Source organism: Pseudonaja textilis, chromosome 5, assembly GCF_049901715.1.
Source record: "Pseudonaja textilis isolate UNSWEBS1 chromosome 5, rPseTex1.2, whole genome shotgun sequence".
NCBI classification, from domain to species: domain Eukaryota; kingdom Metazoa; phylum Chordata; class Lepidosauria; order Squamata; family Elapidae; genus Pseudonaja; species Pseudonaja textilis.
This window is the reverse complement of record NC_141994.1, coordinates 74159186-74176623: the sequence shown is the minus strand read 5'-3', so window position 1 is coordinate 74176623 and position 17438 is coordinate 74159186. Positions and strand designations below refer to the sequence as shown.

At 46.9% G+C, this 17438-nt stretch overlaps 1 protein-coding gene across 4 annotated transcripts in view; it reads right to left on the bottom strand.

The window, feature by feature from the left end:
• TNPO3 (transportin 3) overlaps window positions 1–17438 on the bottom strand; it is a 58700-nt gene that overhangs the window by 26975 nt on the left and 14287 nt on the right. For all 4 annotated transcript variants that reach the window (XM_087935387.1, XM_087935388.1, XM_087935389.1 and 1 more), the window contains exons 2-10: window positions 16267–16467; window positions 13013–13086; window positions 11632–11788; window positions 10312–10455; window positions 8022–8197; window positions 6413–6551; window positions 3614–3760; window positions 2051–2158; window positions 808–899 (exon numbers count right to left, since the gene is read on the bottom strand). In XM_087935387.1, coding sequence (XP_087791513.1) covers window positions 808–899; window positions 2051–2158; window positions 3614–3760; window positions 6413–6551; window positions 8022–8197; window positions 10312–10455; window positions 11632–11788; window positions 13013–13086; window positions 16267–16467 — 1238 coding nt within the window. The remainder of the gene's footprint in view (window positions 1–807; window positions 900–2050; window positions 2159–3613; window positions 3761–6412; window positions 6552–8021; window positions 8198–10311; window positions 10456–11631; window positions 11789–13012; window positions 13087–16266; window positions 16468–17438) is intronic.

Sequence of the window (17438 nt, the reverse complement as noted above, 5' to 3'; positions counted from 1 at the left end):
GCCAGAAATGAGTCTTTGGGACCCTGCAAGACCTCCTGCTCCAAGAGGCTGCAAAGACTCATTTCTGGCGGAGTCTGGGGGGAGAGAAAGAAAGACTTCTGCAGCTTCTGCTGCTTTCCTTGCATGGAGCCAAAAGTCTCCGTCTCTCTCTCTCTCTCTCTCTCTCTCTCTCTCTGTCTATTTCTGACCCCAAAACCTCTCCACCCTTTCACGCTTACAACCGTGCATTCACTTAATGGCCATGCTTAACGAACCCCGCCAAAAACGGTGTATAACCCGGGTCTGGACATCAGGGTACCTCGACGTGTGTTGTGTTAACAACTTACAAGAGGAAGGTGGGTTGGATACGTTTGCCGCCGCTGCCTTGAGTTATTTATAAAGATAATGAAGGCAGGAACAAATAAGCGAACAAGTAGAACAATACATAAGTAAAATAAGTTGTTACACTTGTAAGTAAATGAATCAAAATATTTGAAAAAGGGAGCCAAGTTGGCAGCCTCCTCCCAAGTAAAGGCGGCTTTTAAGAAGTCACTGGACAGCCATCTGTCTGAAGCGGTCATAGGGTCGCCTGCGCGAATGGGGGAGGGGTTGGACTAGATGACCTCCAGGGCTCCCTTCCAACTCTTGTTACCGTTAAAAGAAAGCCAGGCCCTTTTGAGTCAGGGAGGAAAGAGAGGCCGGGAGAGTGGGAGGCACGTTCTGGGTCCAACTTACACTAAGAGGAGGCCCATACCAACACTCACGCATGAAACCCCGTGGCCCGAACGCCCCGGCCCTGGCGTGGCTCCTCCCCTCCTCACTACTCACTGGTCAACGCTCTTGGCAATGGAGGCCATGATGAAGAGGACGGCTTCCGTCACCTCCCAGGGCGGGTTGCCTTCTTTCAAAGTGGCGTAAAGCTGCAAGAAGAAACGATGATGAAGATGATGGAGGAGGAGAGGAGGAGGAGGAGGAGGAGGAGGAGGAGGAGGAGGAGGGAGGAGGAGGAGGGAGGAGGAGGAGGAGGAGGAGGAGGAGGAGGAGGAGGAGGGGAACATGTGGGCAAAGGATGTTCCCAAGTAATTTCCAACTCTGAGAAAAGCTCCACCATTCCAGAATTTCCCATCTTAGGCACCAAAGCCAGCTGGGTGACTTTGGGTCAATCACCAGGAGACGATGAGATCTAGTTCTGCCTAAGGTATGAAAGCCGGGAGGATGACTGGGCGAATTAGCAGGAGACGGTGAGTTCTAGTCCTGCCTTAAGCAGGAAAGTTGGCTGGGCGACTTTGGGACCATCACCAGGAGACAGGGAGTTGTAGTTCTGTCTAAGGAATGGAAGCAAGTGGGATGACTATTGGTCAATGACCAGGAGACATGAGTTCTAGTCCTGCCTTAAGCAGGAAAGTTGGCTGGGTGACTTTGGGACAATCACCAGGAGACAGGGAGTTCTAGTCCTGCCTTAAGCAGGAAAGTTGGCTGGGTGACTTTGGGACAATCACCAGGAGACAGGGAGTTGTAGTTCTGTCTAAGGAATGGAAGCCAGTGGGATGACTATTGGTCAATGACCAGGAGACAAGGAGTTCTAGTCCCGCATTAAGCAGGAAAGCTGACTGGGTGACTTTGGGCCAATAACCAAGAGACAAGGAGGGGGGACGGGGTCTAGTCCTGGTGCCTTAGGCATGAAAGCTGGCTGGGTGACTTTGGGCCAATTACCAGGAGACAGGGAGTTCTAGTTCCGCCTTAGGCATGAAAGCCAGTGCGATGACTTTTAGTCAGTCATCAGGAGACGGTGAGTTCTAGTTCTGCCTTAGGCCTGAAAGCCAGCTGGGTGACTTTCGGCCAATCCCTATCTCAGTCCAGCCCACCTCACAGGGTTGTTGTTTTGCAAAAAACAGGGGGTAGGAAGGAGAACTAGGTCCGCGTGCTGCCTTGAGCCATATTATATAGTAACAAAGGTGGAATAAAAAGATAAAAGAGGAAATAAAAACCGTGCTTTCTAGCTGGGAGGAGGAGCTAACGGTGGGCCCGCCAGACAAATCCCATCAGGATCCCTTCCCCTTCCGGGCCTCACCTGGGCAAAGCATTCCACGGAGCCAACCAGGAAGATCAAATCCTTGACGAGATCCGAGACTCGCATCCGGAACTCCCCAAAATCATCCGTTTCCTCGGGGATCCCTTCCTAGGATTCGGGGAGCGAGAGAAGAGGAAAAAAGGGAGGTCAGTCAGAGAGCCAGCACGGGGCAGGGCCGGCCGAGGGATTCTGGGAGTCCAAGTCCACGGGTCGTATCGCGGCCACATAGGTAGGTAGCCCTGGACTTCACGACCGAGTCGAGATTTCCGTCGCTAAGTGAGACAGTTGTTCAGGGAGGATTTTGGCCCCGTTTTCTTACCACCAGGATTTCTCCACTGCAGTTGCCAAGGGAGAAACACATTCAGCATAATCGGGAAAAACATGGCCTTTTTCTTTTAAAAAAGTTTATTTTTTAAATTTTTAAAAAATCGATTTTTTTAAAAAAAATTCAATCATATTTGTTTTTTAACGTCAATCGGATTTTCAAAATATTTTTATCAAATTTATTTTAATAAAATTATTTTGGAGTTAAAAAAAAAAATCTATCTGAAGATAGTTTCCGATTTAAGATACATTGATAATTTAGTTTATCTATCTATCTATCTATCTATCTATCTATCTATCTATCTATCTATCTATCTATCTATCTATCTATCTATCTATCTTTCTCTCTCTCTCTATATATATATATATATAAGCGAAATGTTGCTCATGTATCATCGCAAAATCTCCAGAACCGTAAAGCCTACAAACTTGAAATGTGGCACGTCGGTTCCTCTTGGCTTCTAGGGTCTCACTAAGAAAGGATTTTTTGAAAGGACCATCAGAGCATTTAGACTATTTCCTATATTATTATTATTATTAACACGCTCTGATGCTAAGGAGTTCGACTCCCCCTCCCCACCTGGAAAAAAGAAATCTCTTCCAGATGCAAAACAGAAGCAGAGGAGTTTCAGTCTCAGTTTCACAGCACCAGGCAGCTTCAGTAGAGAACAGTTGAGCTAAGCCACGCCCGGGCTCCCTGCTGTCTCCTTGTTCACACAAGCAAATACTCTTTCAGTTTCCAAACAGCCCTCAACTCTCTCACACACTGACAGGACGCTAGCCAGATGAATACTGATGGATGCTGGTAGGTAGAGGTAGAATTCCCCGCCCCCTCTTATTTCCCCCCCCAAAAAACTACGCCTGACCACATGAAATGGAGTTTAGTTCTGTAGCGGGAGGCGGTATATTCTGCAATATTTACATTTCTGGTAGACTCATTCAACGAATCCAAGCTCTGAAAGCCGAGATAACGTGCCCTGCGTTGACGCATTCCCACAATTTCACAGTAGAGATGGTTGGTAGCTCTTTTTTTTAAAAAAAAATAAATAAACGATTTAAATCGACTTGATTTAAATCCAGCTTACTCGCTGGTGGTTTCAATCGCGATTTCGATCGACTCGATTTAAATTCAAACCCACTCTGCCCTGAACCATCTGCTCTTCTCCCACACACACACACACTCTGGACACAGATTGGGGACCGCCGGCCAGAGGGACGAACTGGGAGGGGTGGGCTTACATGGTCGGGGTCCAGCTGGCAGTGCCGGGCCAGAGCGTGAAGAAGCCGCTGAATGTAGGCCTTGAAGATGCTGTGGATGATGGCGTCGTCTGTCTTGTACAGGTGTTCCCCCAGCCGGTACCAGAAGTTGAAGGATATCTCCACCACCTGGGAGCCGCCGGGGGTGGGGGAGGATTAGAGATTACAGGTTAACAAGAGTTGGAAGGGAGCTTGTAGGTCATCTAGTCCAACCCCCACCCACCCAGGCAGGAGACCTACACCATTTCTGTACAGTCTCTTCTTGAAAACGTCCAGGGATGAAGCTCCCACAACTTCTGAAGGCAACTTCTGTTCCATGGGTTGAGAATAGAATAGAATAGAATAGAATAGAATAGAATAGAATAGAATAGAATAGAATAGAATAGAATTGAAATGTAGAGTAGAGTAGAAGAATAGAATAGAATAGAATAGAATAGAATAGAATAGAATAGAATAGAATAGAATAGAATAGAATAGAATATGGAATGTAGAATAGAATAGAATAGAATAGAATAGAATAGAATATGGAATGTAGAGTAGAGTAGAGTAGAGTAGAATAGAATAGAATAGAATAGAATAGAATAGAATAGAATAGAATAGAATAGAATAGATTAGAATAGAATATGGAATGTAGAATAGAATAGAATAGAATAGAATAGAATAGAATAGAATAGAATAGAACAGAACAGAATAGAATATGGAATGTAGAGTAGAGTAGAGTAGAGTAGAGAGTAGAGTAGAGTAGAATAGAATAGAATAGAATAGAATAGAATAGAATAGAATAGAATAGAATATGGAATGGAAAGCAGAGTATAGTAGAATAGAATATGGAATGTAGAGTAGAGTAGAGTAGAATAGGGAATGTAGAATAGAATAGAATAGAATAGAATAGAATAGAATAGAATAGAATAGAATAGAATAGAATAGAATATGGAATGGAAAGCAGAGTATAGTAGAATAGAATATGGAATGTAGAGTAGAGTAGAGTAGAGTAGAATAGGGAATGTAGAATAGAATAGAATAGAATAGAATAGAATAGAATAGAATAGAATAGAATATGGAATGGAAAGCAGAGTATAGTAGAATAGAATATGGAATGTAGAGTAGAGTAGAGTAGAGTAGAGTAGAGTAGAGTAGAGTAGAGTAGAATAAGCAGTTGGAAGGGACTTCGTAGGTCATCTAGTCCAACACCCCCACAACCTACTCTCTCCCATTGACTGCTATTGAGCCTGGTTTCACCCAGTCTATATGTGCACTTTTAGTTTTTCTTTCTTTCTTTTTAATATATTTTTTAATTCATAAACATTTTGAATAGAGTGTATTATCAGGGCATATCCTTTACGTAAATAACAAAGAAAGAACAAACAGGAGCGATAATACATATACTAGTAACAATAGTAATAATGTTTTCTCTTTATATTAGCTTATTTAGTTTTCTCCCGAACACCATCACTCTGCTAAACAAATAATTCCCTCAACACTGTCCAACTATTTAGAAAGCCTGCACTACTATTACTATTCATCTTCTCATCCCTCCTTATCACCGATCCCCTCCCACTTGTGACTGTAGGACTGTAACTTTGTCACTTGTATCCTCACGATTTTTATTGACTGTTTCCTAGTATGATTTGATTGCTGATTGTACCCTATGACTATCATTAAGTGTTGCACCTGGTGATTCTTGACTCTGACAAATGAGATTTTATGCATCTGGAGACAAATTCCTTGTCTAATCACACTTGGCCAATCAAGAATTCTATTCTATTCTATTCCTATTGTACCCTCTGACTATTATTAAGTGTTGTCCCTGATGATCCTTGACGAACGTATCTTTTCTTTTATGTCCACTGAGAGCTTTTGCACCAAGACAAATTCCTTGTGTGTCCAACCACACTTGGCCAATAAAGAATTCTATTCTATTCTATTCTATTCTATTCTATTCTATTCTATTCTATTCTATTCTATTCTAAATTCTATTCTTCTATTTTTCTATTCTATTCCTATTCTATTCTATTCCCGTACCCTATGACTATTATTTATTGTTGTACCTGATGATTCTTGACTCTTGATGAATGTCTCTTTTCTTTTATGTACACTGAGAGCATTTGCACCAAGACAAATTCCTTGTGTGTCTAAACACACTTGGCCAATAAAAGAATTCTATTCTATTCTGTTCTCCATTCCATATTCTATTCTACTCTTATTCCTATTCTATTCTATTCTTATTTCTATTCTATTCTCTATTTTATTCTATTCCTTATTTTGCTCTATTCTATTCTATTCTATTCTATTCTATTCTATTCTATTCTTATTCTTATTCTATTCTATTCTATTCTACTCTGTTAATCACTTGTAGCTTTTATATACACTGAGAGCATTTGCACCAAGACAAATTCCTTGTGTCTAATCACACTTGGCCAATAAAGAATTCTATCGTTACCTACTATTAGTTGTAATCTTTTAATTAAATTGGCATACTCATAATTATAAACCACCTTTATATTTAATTCTCACCTAGCACAGTCATCTTGCTTAATCTAATCTCTGTTGTTTTTTCTTGCCAAAGTGTAAGACTTTATTTTTCTCTAGATTAAATTTCATTTTGTTGGACAGGGCCCAGTGAGGGAGGGGTCCTTTTAACTTTTTCCCCTCTTCCGGCACAAGGCAGTAGCCTCTGCCCCCACCACCCACCACCCTCAAAAGGCTGTTTGAGCCCCCAAAACGTTTGAGACGGTCGTGAGTTCCACCAAGGAAGCGAAGGCTGAGGTTGGGGATTCCTACCTCGTATTGCGGGTGTCCCGCACAGATCAAGAGCAGCTCTATAGTCCGCAAGTCCCCCAAACCTTGGCCTGGGGTGCAAACGATTTTGTCCAGGAAGGTCTCGCAGAGCTCGGTGAAGATCCGACAGTAATTAAGGACCCTACACAAAAGAAACAACCACAAGGACAACAAAAGCAAGGTGATCGTGAGCCGGCAAGACGATCTCGGGAGGGACAGAAATCTGGGCAGGCGGGCCGACGAGAGAATGCAAATTCTTGGAACTAATAAGCGATCCCCTTTGGCCACTGTCATGCCCTTGTCGGAGTCTGAATCGGAGGAGGAAGACGAACAGCTGACAGGGAAGCGGCTGGGCAGAGCAGGGGAGAGGGAGAACAAGGGAGAGGGAGCTCAGAGGAAGACCCAGGCCCACCCCCTCTTCATCCTAGGGCATGCAGGGAGGAACGGAGAAGGGAGCAACGTGGGTTGCGTGGCTTATGGGGGAGGAAAGGGCCCTGATTCCCTTCAGTAGTCACACCTGGGAGCGAGAGTTTAAAAGAGATGCAAGCTGAGTGCGGCAGGTGCTGGGACCAACTGTGAGTTTATCTTGTGTTGACTTTGCTTATCCTGGCATCCTCCTAACTGGGTTAAATTACTGCCGTGCCTTCACATCTGGAATTCCTTCTCCTGCCCTGCCGGACTAATTACCTCATTTAGCCTTGATTGGACTTCTAGTTACAGTTTTTTGTTGACAATGTTCTGGACTCGATTCCCTGCAGCCCAAGGCTGTTCCTGGGAGAGTTTTTCTCCAGCCCAGAAGGTAACCAGGATATTGGGGGCAAAGTTGGAGCGAATAGAGACTCCTACTGATCATCTGCCTGTGTTGCCTTTGTGCCACGCCCCTTGGGTCATCACAGTGACCTTCTGACAAGCCAAATCAACGGGGAAGCCAGGATTCACTTAACAATCATGGGGCTAACTGAACTGCATTGATTCATTTAATGATTAATGGCAAGAAAGGTCATAAACTGGGGCAAAACTCACTTAACAACTGTCTCATTTAGCAATTGATGATTGGCCCAGTCACCCAGATGGCTTTCATGCCTAAAGGGGAGAGCGGGGGGGGGGGGGGGGGGCGGGGGGGGGGGGGGGGGGGGGGGGGGGGGGGGGGGGGTCTTTTTTTTTAAGGGTGGGGGGTGGTGGGGTGGGGGTTTTTTGGGGGGGGGGGTTTTCTTTTTTTTTTTTTTTGTTTTTCATAACTCAGTTTTTTTTTTTTTTTAGGGGGGGGGGGAATACTTTTTTTTTTTTTTTTTTTTGTTCTATAACCAGGGGGGTTTTTTTTGTTTAAGACTAGAACTCCCCGTCTCCTCGTGATTGGCCCACAGTCACCCAGTCAACTTTCCTGCCTACGGCGGAACTAGAGCTCCCCGTCTCCTGGTTTCTAACCTGCTGTCCCTCTTGGGAACCTCTCCTTGAACCCAGAACCAAATTCTTCCTCTCTTTCTACAACTGAGATTGGAAGTTCAACACAGCCGCACGTCTGACTGCCGCCCCCCCCCCGGCTGAGCTCCTGGCTCACAAACCCCTCCCCAGCAACGGGGACCCGGGGGGGAAGGGTGTTCCAATTCCTCACTTGTCCAAATCCTCGCGGGCCACCGCCATGTGGTAGGCCGTCTCCAGCGTCAGGACCCCCTGGAAGAGCTGCAGGGCTAGGGGCAGGTTGGTCTCCACGTTCTCGATGGCGTAGAGGGCGGAGCAGATGCAGTCCGAGGCCGCTTCGTGCAGGTTGGACGACGTCTTGTCCTGTTGCTGCGAAAGGAGGCCACCCAGAGATCTTGCTTAATCCTCCCGCGTGGATCCCCGTTAACGTTCAGCCCCCGTTTCTCCCACGCCGGAGTATTACCTGATCAACTGTGGTCATTCACACTTCCCTGCCACATGGGATGGGGGAGGGAGGGTCTCACACACACCTGTATCTAATCGCGTGGACACCTGACCACGTGGGGGGGGGGGAAAGGAGCGTCAGAATTTTGAATTCAGGTCCTAACTAGCACCGTGGTACGTCAGTCATAAGTCGAGGAGTTTTACCCCGCTTTTATCGGGGTTGCGTTAAAGATGGGAGTCCTTTGATCTTCTACCTGTCTCTTGACATAATGGGGAATGTTGGTGTAGATCTGTCATCCTATCGAACGGTCGTTAAGTCGAGCACTGCCTATACCCCTCATAACCAAGCAGGCTAGATTTCCACCAAAGTTTCATTAGCCGCTGTACAGGTAGTCCTCGACTTACAACATTTAGTGACCGTTCGAAGTCACTGGAACAACCTGACTCAGGAGCCATTTTTCACACGAACCACGGTCGCGTGGTTTACATTCGGACGCCCGACAACTGACTCGCATTTACGACGGGGGCAGCCTCCTGGGGTCCACGCGATCCCCTTCCGCGGCTGTCTGACGAGCAACGAGGAAACCAGATTGACTTCACAACCATCCGACTCATTTAACCACCGCAGCGATTCGCGTGACGAATGCAGCGAGGAAAAGGCGTCAAAAAAAAAATGGGGCAAAACTCGCTGTACGCCTTTCTCGCTCACTGACATACATTTTTGGGCTTAATTGTGGTCTTAAGTTGAGGGGGACCTACAACTGCCAGAAGAAGAAAAACGGAATTGGATCACACTGTGGAGGTTCGCCGGCAGCCAGTACAGCCGGCAGCGGAATCGGACAGTGGGGAAGAACAGGGACCAGTCTGGGAGTCTGGAGAGGACTCGGACAAGGATCCTGCATCCGATGCAGAGAGGGGGCCAGGACCATCTGGGAGGGGGGTGCTGCCTCTGGAGCCTTTGGAGTCTGGAAGCAGTGAGGCAGAGGAACAAGGGGAGCCTGGTCCCAGTGTGCGTGTGCACAGAGCTGCCAGAAGGTGAGAGCAGCTGAGACAACAGGGGCGACTCGGGAGCAAGGCTGGGAGGTGATTGCCCCTCCCCTAAGGGATAAAGGACAGGCCAAGGTGAAGAAACCTTTGCAGGAAGCAAAGTCGTTCATTCTATTCGGATTAAACCTTGAAGCTCTGTGTGGACTTTGTACTTCGGTTGGTTTTTTTTTTTTTTTTTCAGTTCATTTGGCACTTTAGTTGTTGGCAGCAATTCAAAGGAGAGAGAGAGGTGGGTGCTTATCTCGAGGAACTGTTTGGGCCTCATTACCGGCTGGGAATGAACGTAATTCCCAGCGTTTGCAATAAAACAAGACTTGTTTTTAAAATAAGCATGGGCGTAATTAACAGGGTCGGAACAGCCTTGGCCAGAACACATACAAAGTTCGAAAAAGGAATGTGCTTGTCAATGGTCCTCATCTTACGACCGTAATGGCGCATGCCTCATCACCGCCCTTCTGTAAAAAGGATCGGGTGACTGACCTCACTTTATGACCAATTTAACGACAGCCGTTAAGCAATGCAGCGTGAGGCTTTGCCGGTAAATCTAGTCTCGTGAAAACGGGGCCTTAGAACCCCTAGCGCATGTTCGAACGGCCCGTAAACGTGGCCCGGGGGGGTTCTGAAGTTCATTCACGTGATCCAGAAGGAAGGGGAACCGTCCGAACTTTGAATCCGGGGGTGAGTGGGGGGTTGACTAGCCCGAAGGGAGGTCGGTCACAATTCCGAGCAGCCGTTCAGCGGAGAATTACCTGTCCTTAGGCCCCCGTTTATCAGGGTTGGGTTATGTAAAATGGCGTCTCGATCTTCTTCCTAACCGTAGGCTGACATAAAGGGGGAGATGTTGGGCTCCTACCAGGGCTTTGCTCCCACCCCCAACGGTTCCGACACCTGCACGGGCGTCTTCCTTCTCAGCACTTGAGCGCCCAGATGCCCCTCCAAGGCTTGTGAAGTGGGGGGTGGGTGGCGTGGGGGGGGACCCCGGGGACACGCACCAGAACCTCAAAAAGCAGGGAGAGCAACTTGCTGTTGGCCATGAAGGTGCTGTCCAAAACGCCCAGGTTGAACCAGCTTCCCAGGCACCGGAAGATCTTGATCAACATCTTCTCCTCGCTCCCGGATTTCTCTACGCAGGTCACCTGCAAGGAGGGAGACACGAGGCCCTGGGTTCAGGTTCCCTCGAGGGGAAAGGGCTGCAGGAGGCGCGGGCCGGGAGCCTACGCACCCACCCAAGGCAGCGTTTCTCAAGCATGAAGGCTTCTAAGCACTGGTGGTGTCCCCTAGTTGGGTCCTGCCACCACAGCAAGCTCAGAGACCACTATGGACCTCACAGTCCCCCTTATAAAACCCCTCTCCCTTCTAGCACTGATGATGGTACCCGGATGGGTCATGAAACGCCTGCAAGGAAAAACCACCCAGCTCAGAGAGCACCAGGGACCCTCACAGCCCTCCTCTTCCTTCCTCTTCCCTTCTCCCTCCTCTTCCTCCGCTCCACAAACCGCCCCTCCCGTCCAGCACTGATGATGTTCCCTAGTTGGGTCATGAAACGTCCACAAGGAAACCACCAAGCTCAGAGAGCACCAAGGACCCCACAGTTCTCCTTCCTCCTCCTCCTTCTTTTTCTTGTCTTTCTCCGTCACTCCTTTTCCTTTCTACAAACTGCCCCTCCTTTCTAGCACTGATGATGTTCCCTAGTTGGGTCATGAAACATCAGCAAGGAAACCACCCAGCTCAGAGAAAACCAAGGACCCCACAGTTCTCCTCCTCCTCCTCCTCTTCCTTCACCACCTCCTCCTTCTCTTCCCCCTCCCCCTCCTCCTCTCCCCAAACCCATCTAGCACTGATGATGTCAGCTAGTTGGGTCATGAAACATCTGCAAGGAAACCACCCAGCTCAGAGAGCACCAGGGACCCCACAGTCAGTCCTTCCTTCCTTCCTTCCTTCCTTCCTTCCTTCCTTCCTTCCTTCCTTCCTTCCTTCCTTCCTTCCTTCTCCTCCTCTCCCTCCCTTCTAGCACTAATGATGTTCCCTAGTTGGGTCATGAAACGTCTGCAAGGAAACCACCCAGCTCAGAGGGCACCTGGGACCCCCCTTTCAACCCCGAGCTACAAATATTCTCCTTTCTTCATCGCATCTTATGCTCAGATCAGTGGGCTTCGGTTGCCCCAAGCTGGCCTCTTCATTTTATGGCTGACAAGGAACCCCGGGTTCAAATCTTCCCAACTTGTAGGCTTACTCCGTGCCTCTCTCTCTCTCTCTCTCTGCAAGAAGCTGCCGTTGAGCTGAGCCTGTTTCTGTCTCGAACCCAAACTCACCAGGAGGGAGACCACCGTGCTGGAGTAGAAGGCCAGATCTTCGATGATCTCGGTGCGCCGGTTGGCCCCGATCCGCAAGGACCGGCTGTGAACTTCTTCCGGGAGCACCGTTAGGATCTCCAGCAGGAAGGGCAGGGAGGACACGTCGTTATTGTACCTGGGGGGGCCCCGGAAAAGGCGAGAAGAGACGGGATTAGAATTGAGACCTTAGACTGACTTCGTGGTCGCGTGGAAGGCACCCTAATCGGCATCCATTCAAATGAAATTTGATCGCCTGCAGCTCTCAAAGGGTCACCACCTCCAGTGTACCCTACATCAGCATGACAAAATAAGTAAATGAATAAGGAAAAAATAAGATAGGATTAGGGTAGGATGAGGATGAGAATAGAATAAGGAATAGAATAGAATAGAGTATAGAGTAGATTAAAATAAATAGAATAGAATGGAATACAATAAGGAACAGAATAGAATAGAATAGAATAGAATAGAATAGAATAGAATAGAATAGAATAGAATAGAATAGGGAAAGAATAAGGAAAGAATAAGGATAGAATAGAGAATAGAATAGAATAGAATAGAATAGAATAGAATAGAATAGAATAGAACAGAACAGGGAAAGAATAAGGAAAGAATAAGGATAGAATAGAGAATAGAATAGAATAGAATAGAACAGGGAAAGAACAAGGAAAGAATAAGGATAGAATAGAGAATAGAATAGAATAGAATAGAATAGAATAGAATAGAATAGAATAGAATAGAATAGAATAAGGATAGAATAGAGAATAGAATAAGGGTAGAATAGAATAGAATAGAATAGGGAAAGAATAAGGAAAGAATAAGGATAGAATAAGGATAGGATAGGATAGAATAGAATAAGGAAAGGATAAGGATAGAATAGAATAGAATAGAATAGAATAGAATAGAATAGAATAGAATAGAATAGAATAGAATAGAATAACTTATCACTTTGAATGTACAGTACACTAACTGGCATGCATTAAAATGAAATTCTGTTGCCTTCTCCTCTCAATACACACTACTTAAGCATGACAAAATAAATGAACGGTTGGTTGTAAGTCAAGAAGTGCCTCTATTAACCATGGCAACCAACGCCTGTTAACGGGCAGGCTCCATTACAGCCGTACGTTGAGGACTACCTGGGCAGTTAAAAACGAACCAGATCAGAGCTAAGCCGGGGAAGGCCGCCATTCTTCTAAACTTCAACCTTTGGTCCAGGCAGGTGTTGTCGGAAACCATCCCGCCAGAAGCCACCTGCTCTGTCCTTGGGATTTTCTCTCCTGCGAGACGCGGACACCACCTGGGCTTTGGTGGGCTGCTCTCAGGCCAGCTCTGAAAAGGGGGACAACGGGGGGACACTTACTTTTCAACCAAGGTGTGCACGCAGCCTTTCCACGAAGCCATCTGCAAGGCCAGGTCGGCTATGGCTAACGCCAGCTGCGTAGGGAGAGAGAAAGCGGAGAAGGCAGGAGATCACAGGGGGATCACGGAGAGCAACCGCCCTTCAGGCTTACGCACCGCTTTACGGTTTCTTTCCCGCCAACCATCTGGGTCCTCGTTTGACCCACCTCGGAAGGACGGCGGGCTGAGTCCACCTGGAGCCGGTCAGGATCGAACTGCCGGCAGTGGGCAGAGTCAGCCTGCAACGCCGCATTCTAACCACTGCCCCACCACGGCTCGCTCCCCTTCCTTCCTTCCTTCCTTCCTTCCTTCCTTCCTTCTCCTTCCTTCCTTCGACTTATATACCACTTCACAGTGCTTCGCACCCCTCTCTAAGCAGTTTACAAAGTCAGCCTATCACCCCTCAACCGTCTGAGTCATTTTATCGACCTTGGAAGGACGGCAGGCTGAGTCAATCTTGAATCGAACTGCTGGCAGTGGGCAGAGTCAGCCTGCAATCGAAGCAATGCTGCATTCTAACCACTGCCCCACCATGGCTCGCTCCCTCTCCTTTCCTTTCCTTTCCTTTCTCCTTTCCTTTCCTTTCCTTTCCTTTCCTTTCCTTTCCTATCCTTTCCTTCCCTTCTTTCCTTTCCTTTCTCCTTTCCTTCTTTCCTTTTCTTTCCTTTCCTTTCCTTCTTTCCTTTCCTTTCCTTCTTTCCTTTCCTTCTTTCCTTTTCTTTCCTTTCCTTCTTTCCTTTTCTTTCCTTTCCTTTCTCCTTTCCTTTCCTTTCCTTTCCTTCCTTCCTTCCTTCGACTTATATACCACAGTGCTTTACACCCCTCTCTAAGCAGTTTACAAAGTCATCCTATCACCCCTCAACCGTCTTTTTATTGACCTTGGAAGGACGGCAGGCTGAGTCAACCTTGAATCGAACTGCTGGCAGTGGGCAGAGTCAGCCTGCAATCGAAGCAATGCTGCATTCTAACCACTGCCCCACCATGGCCCTTCCTTCCTTTGCACTTAAGACTTATATACCACTTCACGGTGCTTTGCAGGCCGTCTCTAAGTGGTTTACAGTCAGCTTCTTGGCCCCAGCCATCTCCTTCCTTCCTTTCTCCCTCCCTGTTCCTTCCTTCCATCCCTCCATCCTCTCCTTCCTACCTCGCGCGGTACTTAACGCTTAAGACTTATGTACCGCTTCGCAGTGCTTTGAACAGCCCTCTCAAAGTGGTTTAACAGTCAGCCTTTCCTCCCCCCACCCCCAAACAATCTGGGTCCTCATTTGACCGACCTGGGAAGGACGGAAGGCTGAGTCAACCGTGAGCCGGTCCGAATCGAACTGCTGGCTGTTGGCAGAGTCAGCCAGCAATGCTGCACTCTTAACCTCTGGGCCAGCCCGGTTCCTCATAAAGAGAATCCCGGGCAGAGCAGATCCCCAGAAGAAGATACTCCCATCGGAATAGAGCTGGAAGGGACCTCGGAGATCTTCTAGCCCAGCCCCCTGCTTGGGGCTAGAGACCCTATACTACTTCAGACAAATGGAGGCCCAGTCTCTTCTTAAAAAACGGGCCCTGCAATTTCGGGCAAGTAGTTCCACTGGTTAGTTGTCCTCACTGTTAAGAAGTTTCTCCTTAATTCCAGGTTGCTTCTCTGCTTGGTCAGTTTCCACCCGTTGCTTCTTGTCCTGCCTTTTGGTGCTCTGGAGAACAGTTTGACCCCCCTCTTCTTTGGGGTGACCCCTCAAGTACTGTCCCCGTCCCCATCCCCTCTCCCCCCGAGTCCTTTTCTCCAGACTGGCCAAACCCAAATCCTGCAGCCATTCTTCAAATGTTTTAATCTCCGGGCCTTTAATCGTGTTTATTCTCTGCACTTTTTCCCAAAAGAATGTGTGTAGACTACTACTACATGCATGTTCTTGTATAATATACTAGTTCGATACTCCTGTGTTTTGCTATCAAACTACGTGGCGGGGCTTAGTTTGGGGGGAAGAAAATAAGGGGGGAAAAAAATTCTGCCCCTGCGTACCAGCATCCATCGGTATTCATCTGGCTAGCGTCCTGTCAGTGTGTGAGAGAGTTGAGGGCTGTTTGGAAACTGAAAGAGTATTTGCTGTGTGAGCAAGAGGAGACAGCAAGGAGCCTGGGCGTGGCTTAGCTCAACTGTTCTGTACTAAAGCTGCTTGGTGTTGTGAAACGGAAACGAAAACTCCTCTCCTTGTGTTTTGCATTTGGAAGAGATTCCTTTTTTTCAGGTGGGGAGGGGGAATAGAACTCCTTAGCAGCAGAGCATGTTAATAATAATAATAATAATAATAATAATAATAATATAAGAATTACTCTAAATGTTCTGATAGTCATTTTGAAAAATCCTTTCTTAGTGAGCCCCTAGAAGTCAAGAGGAAAATAGGTGCCAAATTTCAAGTTTGTACGTTTTAAGGTCCTGGAGATTTTATGATGATGCATGAGTGATATTTCGCTTTTAGATAGATAGATAGATAGATAGATAGATAGATAGATAGATAGATAGATAGATAGATAGATATAGATAGATATAGAATATAAATAAATAGACATATACATAGACAGATAGACAGACATATATAGAATAGATAAATAGATATATAGAATAGAGAGAGAGAGAGAGAGAGAGAGAGAGATAGAACAGAGAGATAAAGACAGATAGCGATAGATAGATAGATAGAGATAGATAGATATAGATAGATAGAATAGGTAGATAAATAGATAGATAGATAAATAGACATATAGATAGATAGATAGATAGAAACATGATATAGAATAGATAGATGATAGAAGATAGAAAGATAGAAACATGATAGATAGATATAGAATAGATAGATGATAGAAAGATAGATGAAAGATGATAGATAGAAAGATAGAAACATGATAGATAGATATAGGATAGATAGATAGATAGATAGATAGATAGATAGATAGATAGATAGAAACATGATTGATAGATAGATAGATAGATAGATGGATAGATAGATAGATAGATAGATAGGATGGATGGATATTCTTGTATAGTATACACCTATTCTTGCTGGACCAGACCAAACAATGCCGGCCTGTCCAGCCCAGACTGGCAGAGGGACCCACGGAGGCCCCCCAAGCTGGGCAGACGGAGGCTCGGTGCGGTTCTACAGGCTGCTGCCAGCGCTAAGGGGCTGCCCCCCACCCGTGTGCCCCCCTTCCCCCCTTCGGCTGGATGCCCACCTGGGTGACAATGACGGGGGACATGTCCTTTAAATTCTGGATGTGGGAAAGCAGGGAATCGCGCAGGGAGACGTGGGAATCGGTGGGGAGCTCGTAGAACGAGGTCTGGATTTTCATCTTCATGGTTTGGGCTGCGAAGTAACAGGACTCGACGTCCTGCTGGATCTGGAGCAAGTGGTCGGAGATCTCCCAGGCGTGAACCTTTCAGAGGGGGGGAGGGAGGGGGAGAAAGAGAGAGGGAGAGAGAGAGAAAAAGAAATGCCGTCAGGACCCAAGAGATGAAACCGCAGTCGGCCTTCTCACTCTTTCTTTTGAAGGACGCGCAACAACGGCTCGGCCATAGTTGCGGGGGTGGGGCTGAAAGACCTCTAAGGTCCCTTCCAAGCCTGTAAGTTTAAACCTTCCCAGATCTCTCCCCCAAATCCTACAGAAGTCGCGTCCTAGTGCCAGAGAGAGAGGGGGTGGAGGGAGGGAGGGAGGGAGAGAGAGAGGGGTGGGGGAGAGAGGTGGTAGGGAAAAGGAGAAAGAAGGAAAGAGGGAGAATGAAGAAAAGGAAAAAGAACAAAAAAAGGAAAAGAAAAATGGAGGGGAAGGAAGGAGGAAGGAAGGAAGGAAGGAAGGAAGGAAGGAAGGAAGGAAGAAAAAAGGAAGGAAAGAAGGAAGGGTGGATGGATGGAAAATGGAAGGGAGGAAAAAGAAGGGAGGAGGAAGAAAGGAATGAAAATGGAAGGAAGGATGAAGGGAGGGAGGGAGGGAGGGAGGGAGGGAGGGAGGGAGGAAGGAAGGTAGGAAGGAAATGGAAGGAGGAAGGAAGGATGGAAAATGGAAGGAAGAAGAAAGAAGGAAAAAGAAAGGGAAGGGAAGGGAACGAAGGGAAGGGAAGGGAAGGAAAGGAAAGGAAAGGAAAGGAAAGGAAAGAATGGAAGGGAAGGGAAGGGAAGGGAAGGGAAGGGAAGGGAGGGAAAGGAAGGAAAGGAAAGGAAGAAAGGACACTACTTTCTTTTTCTCCACTGAATATTTGGGGGTCCAATGTTTGTCCACAAATCATAACCACAAAACGGAATCTCAGAGCAGCAAAACCTGATTGCAAACACCCAAACACACACACACACTCCCTCTGGATGCTGCTATAGGGCATCGCATGCCAAAACCACTAGACGCAGAGACGGTTT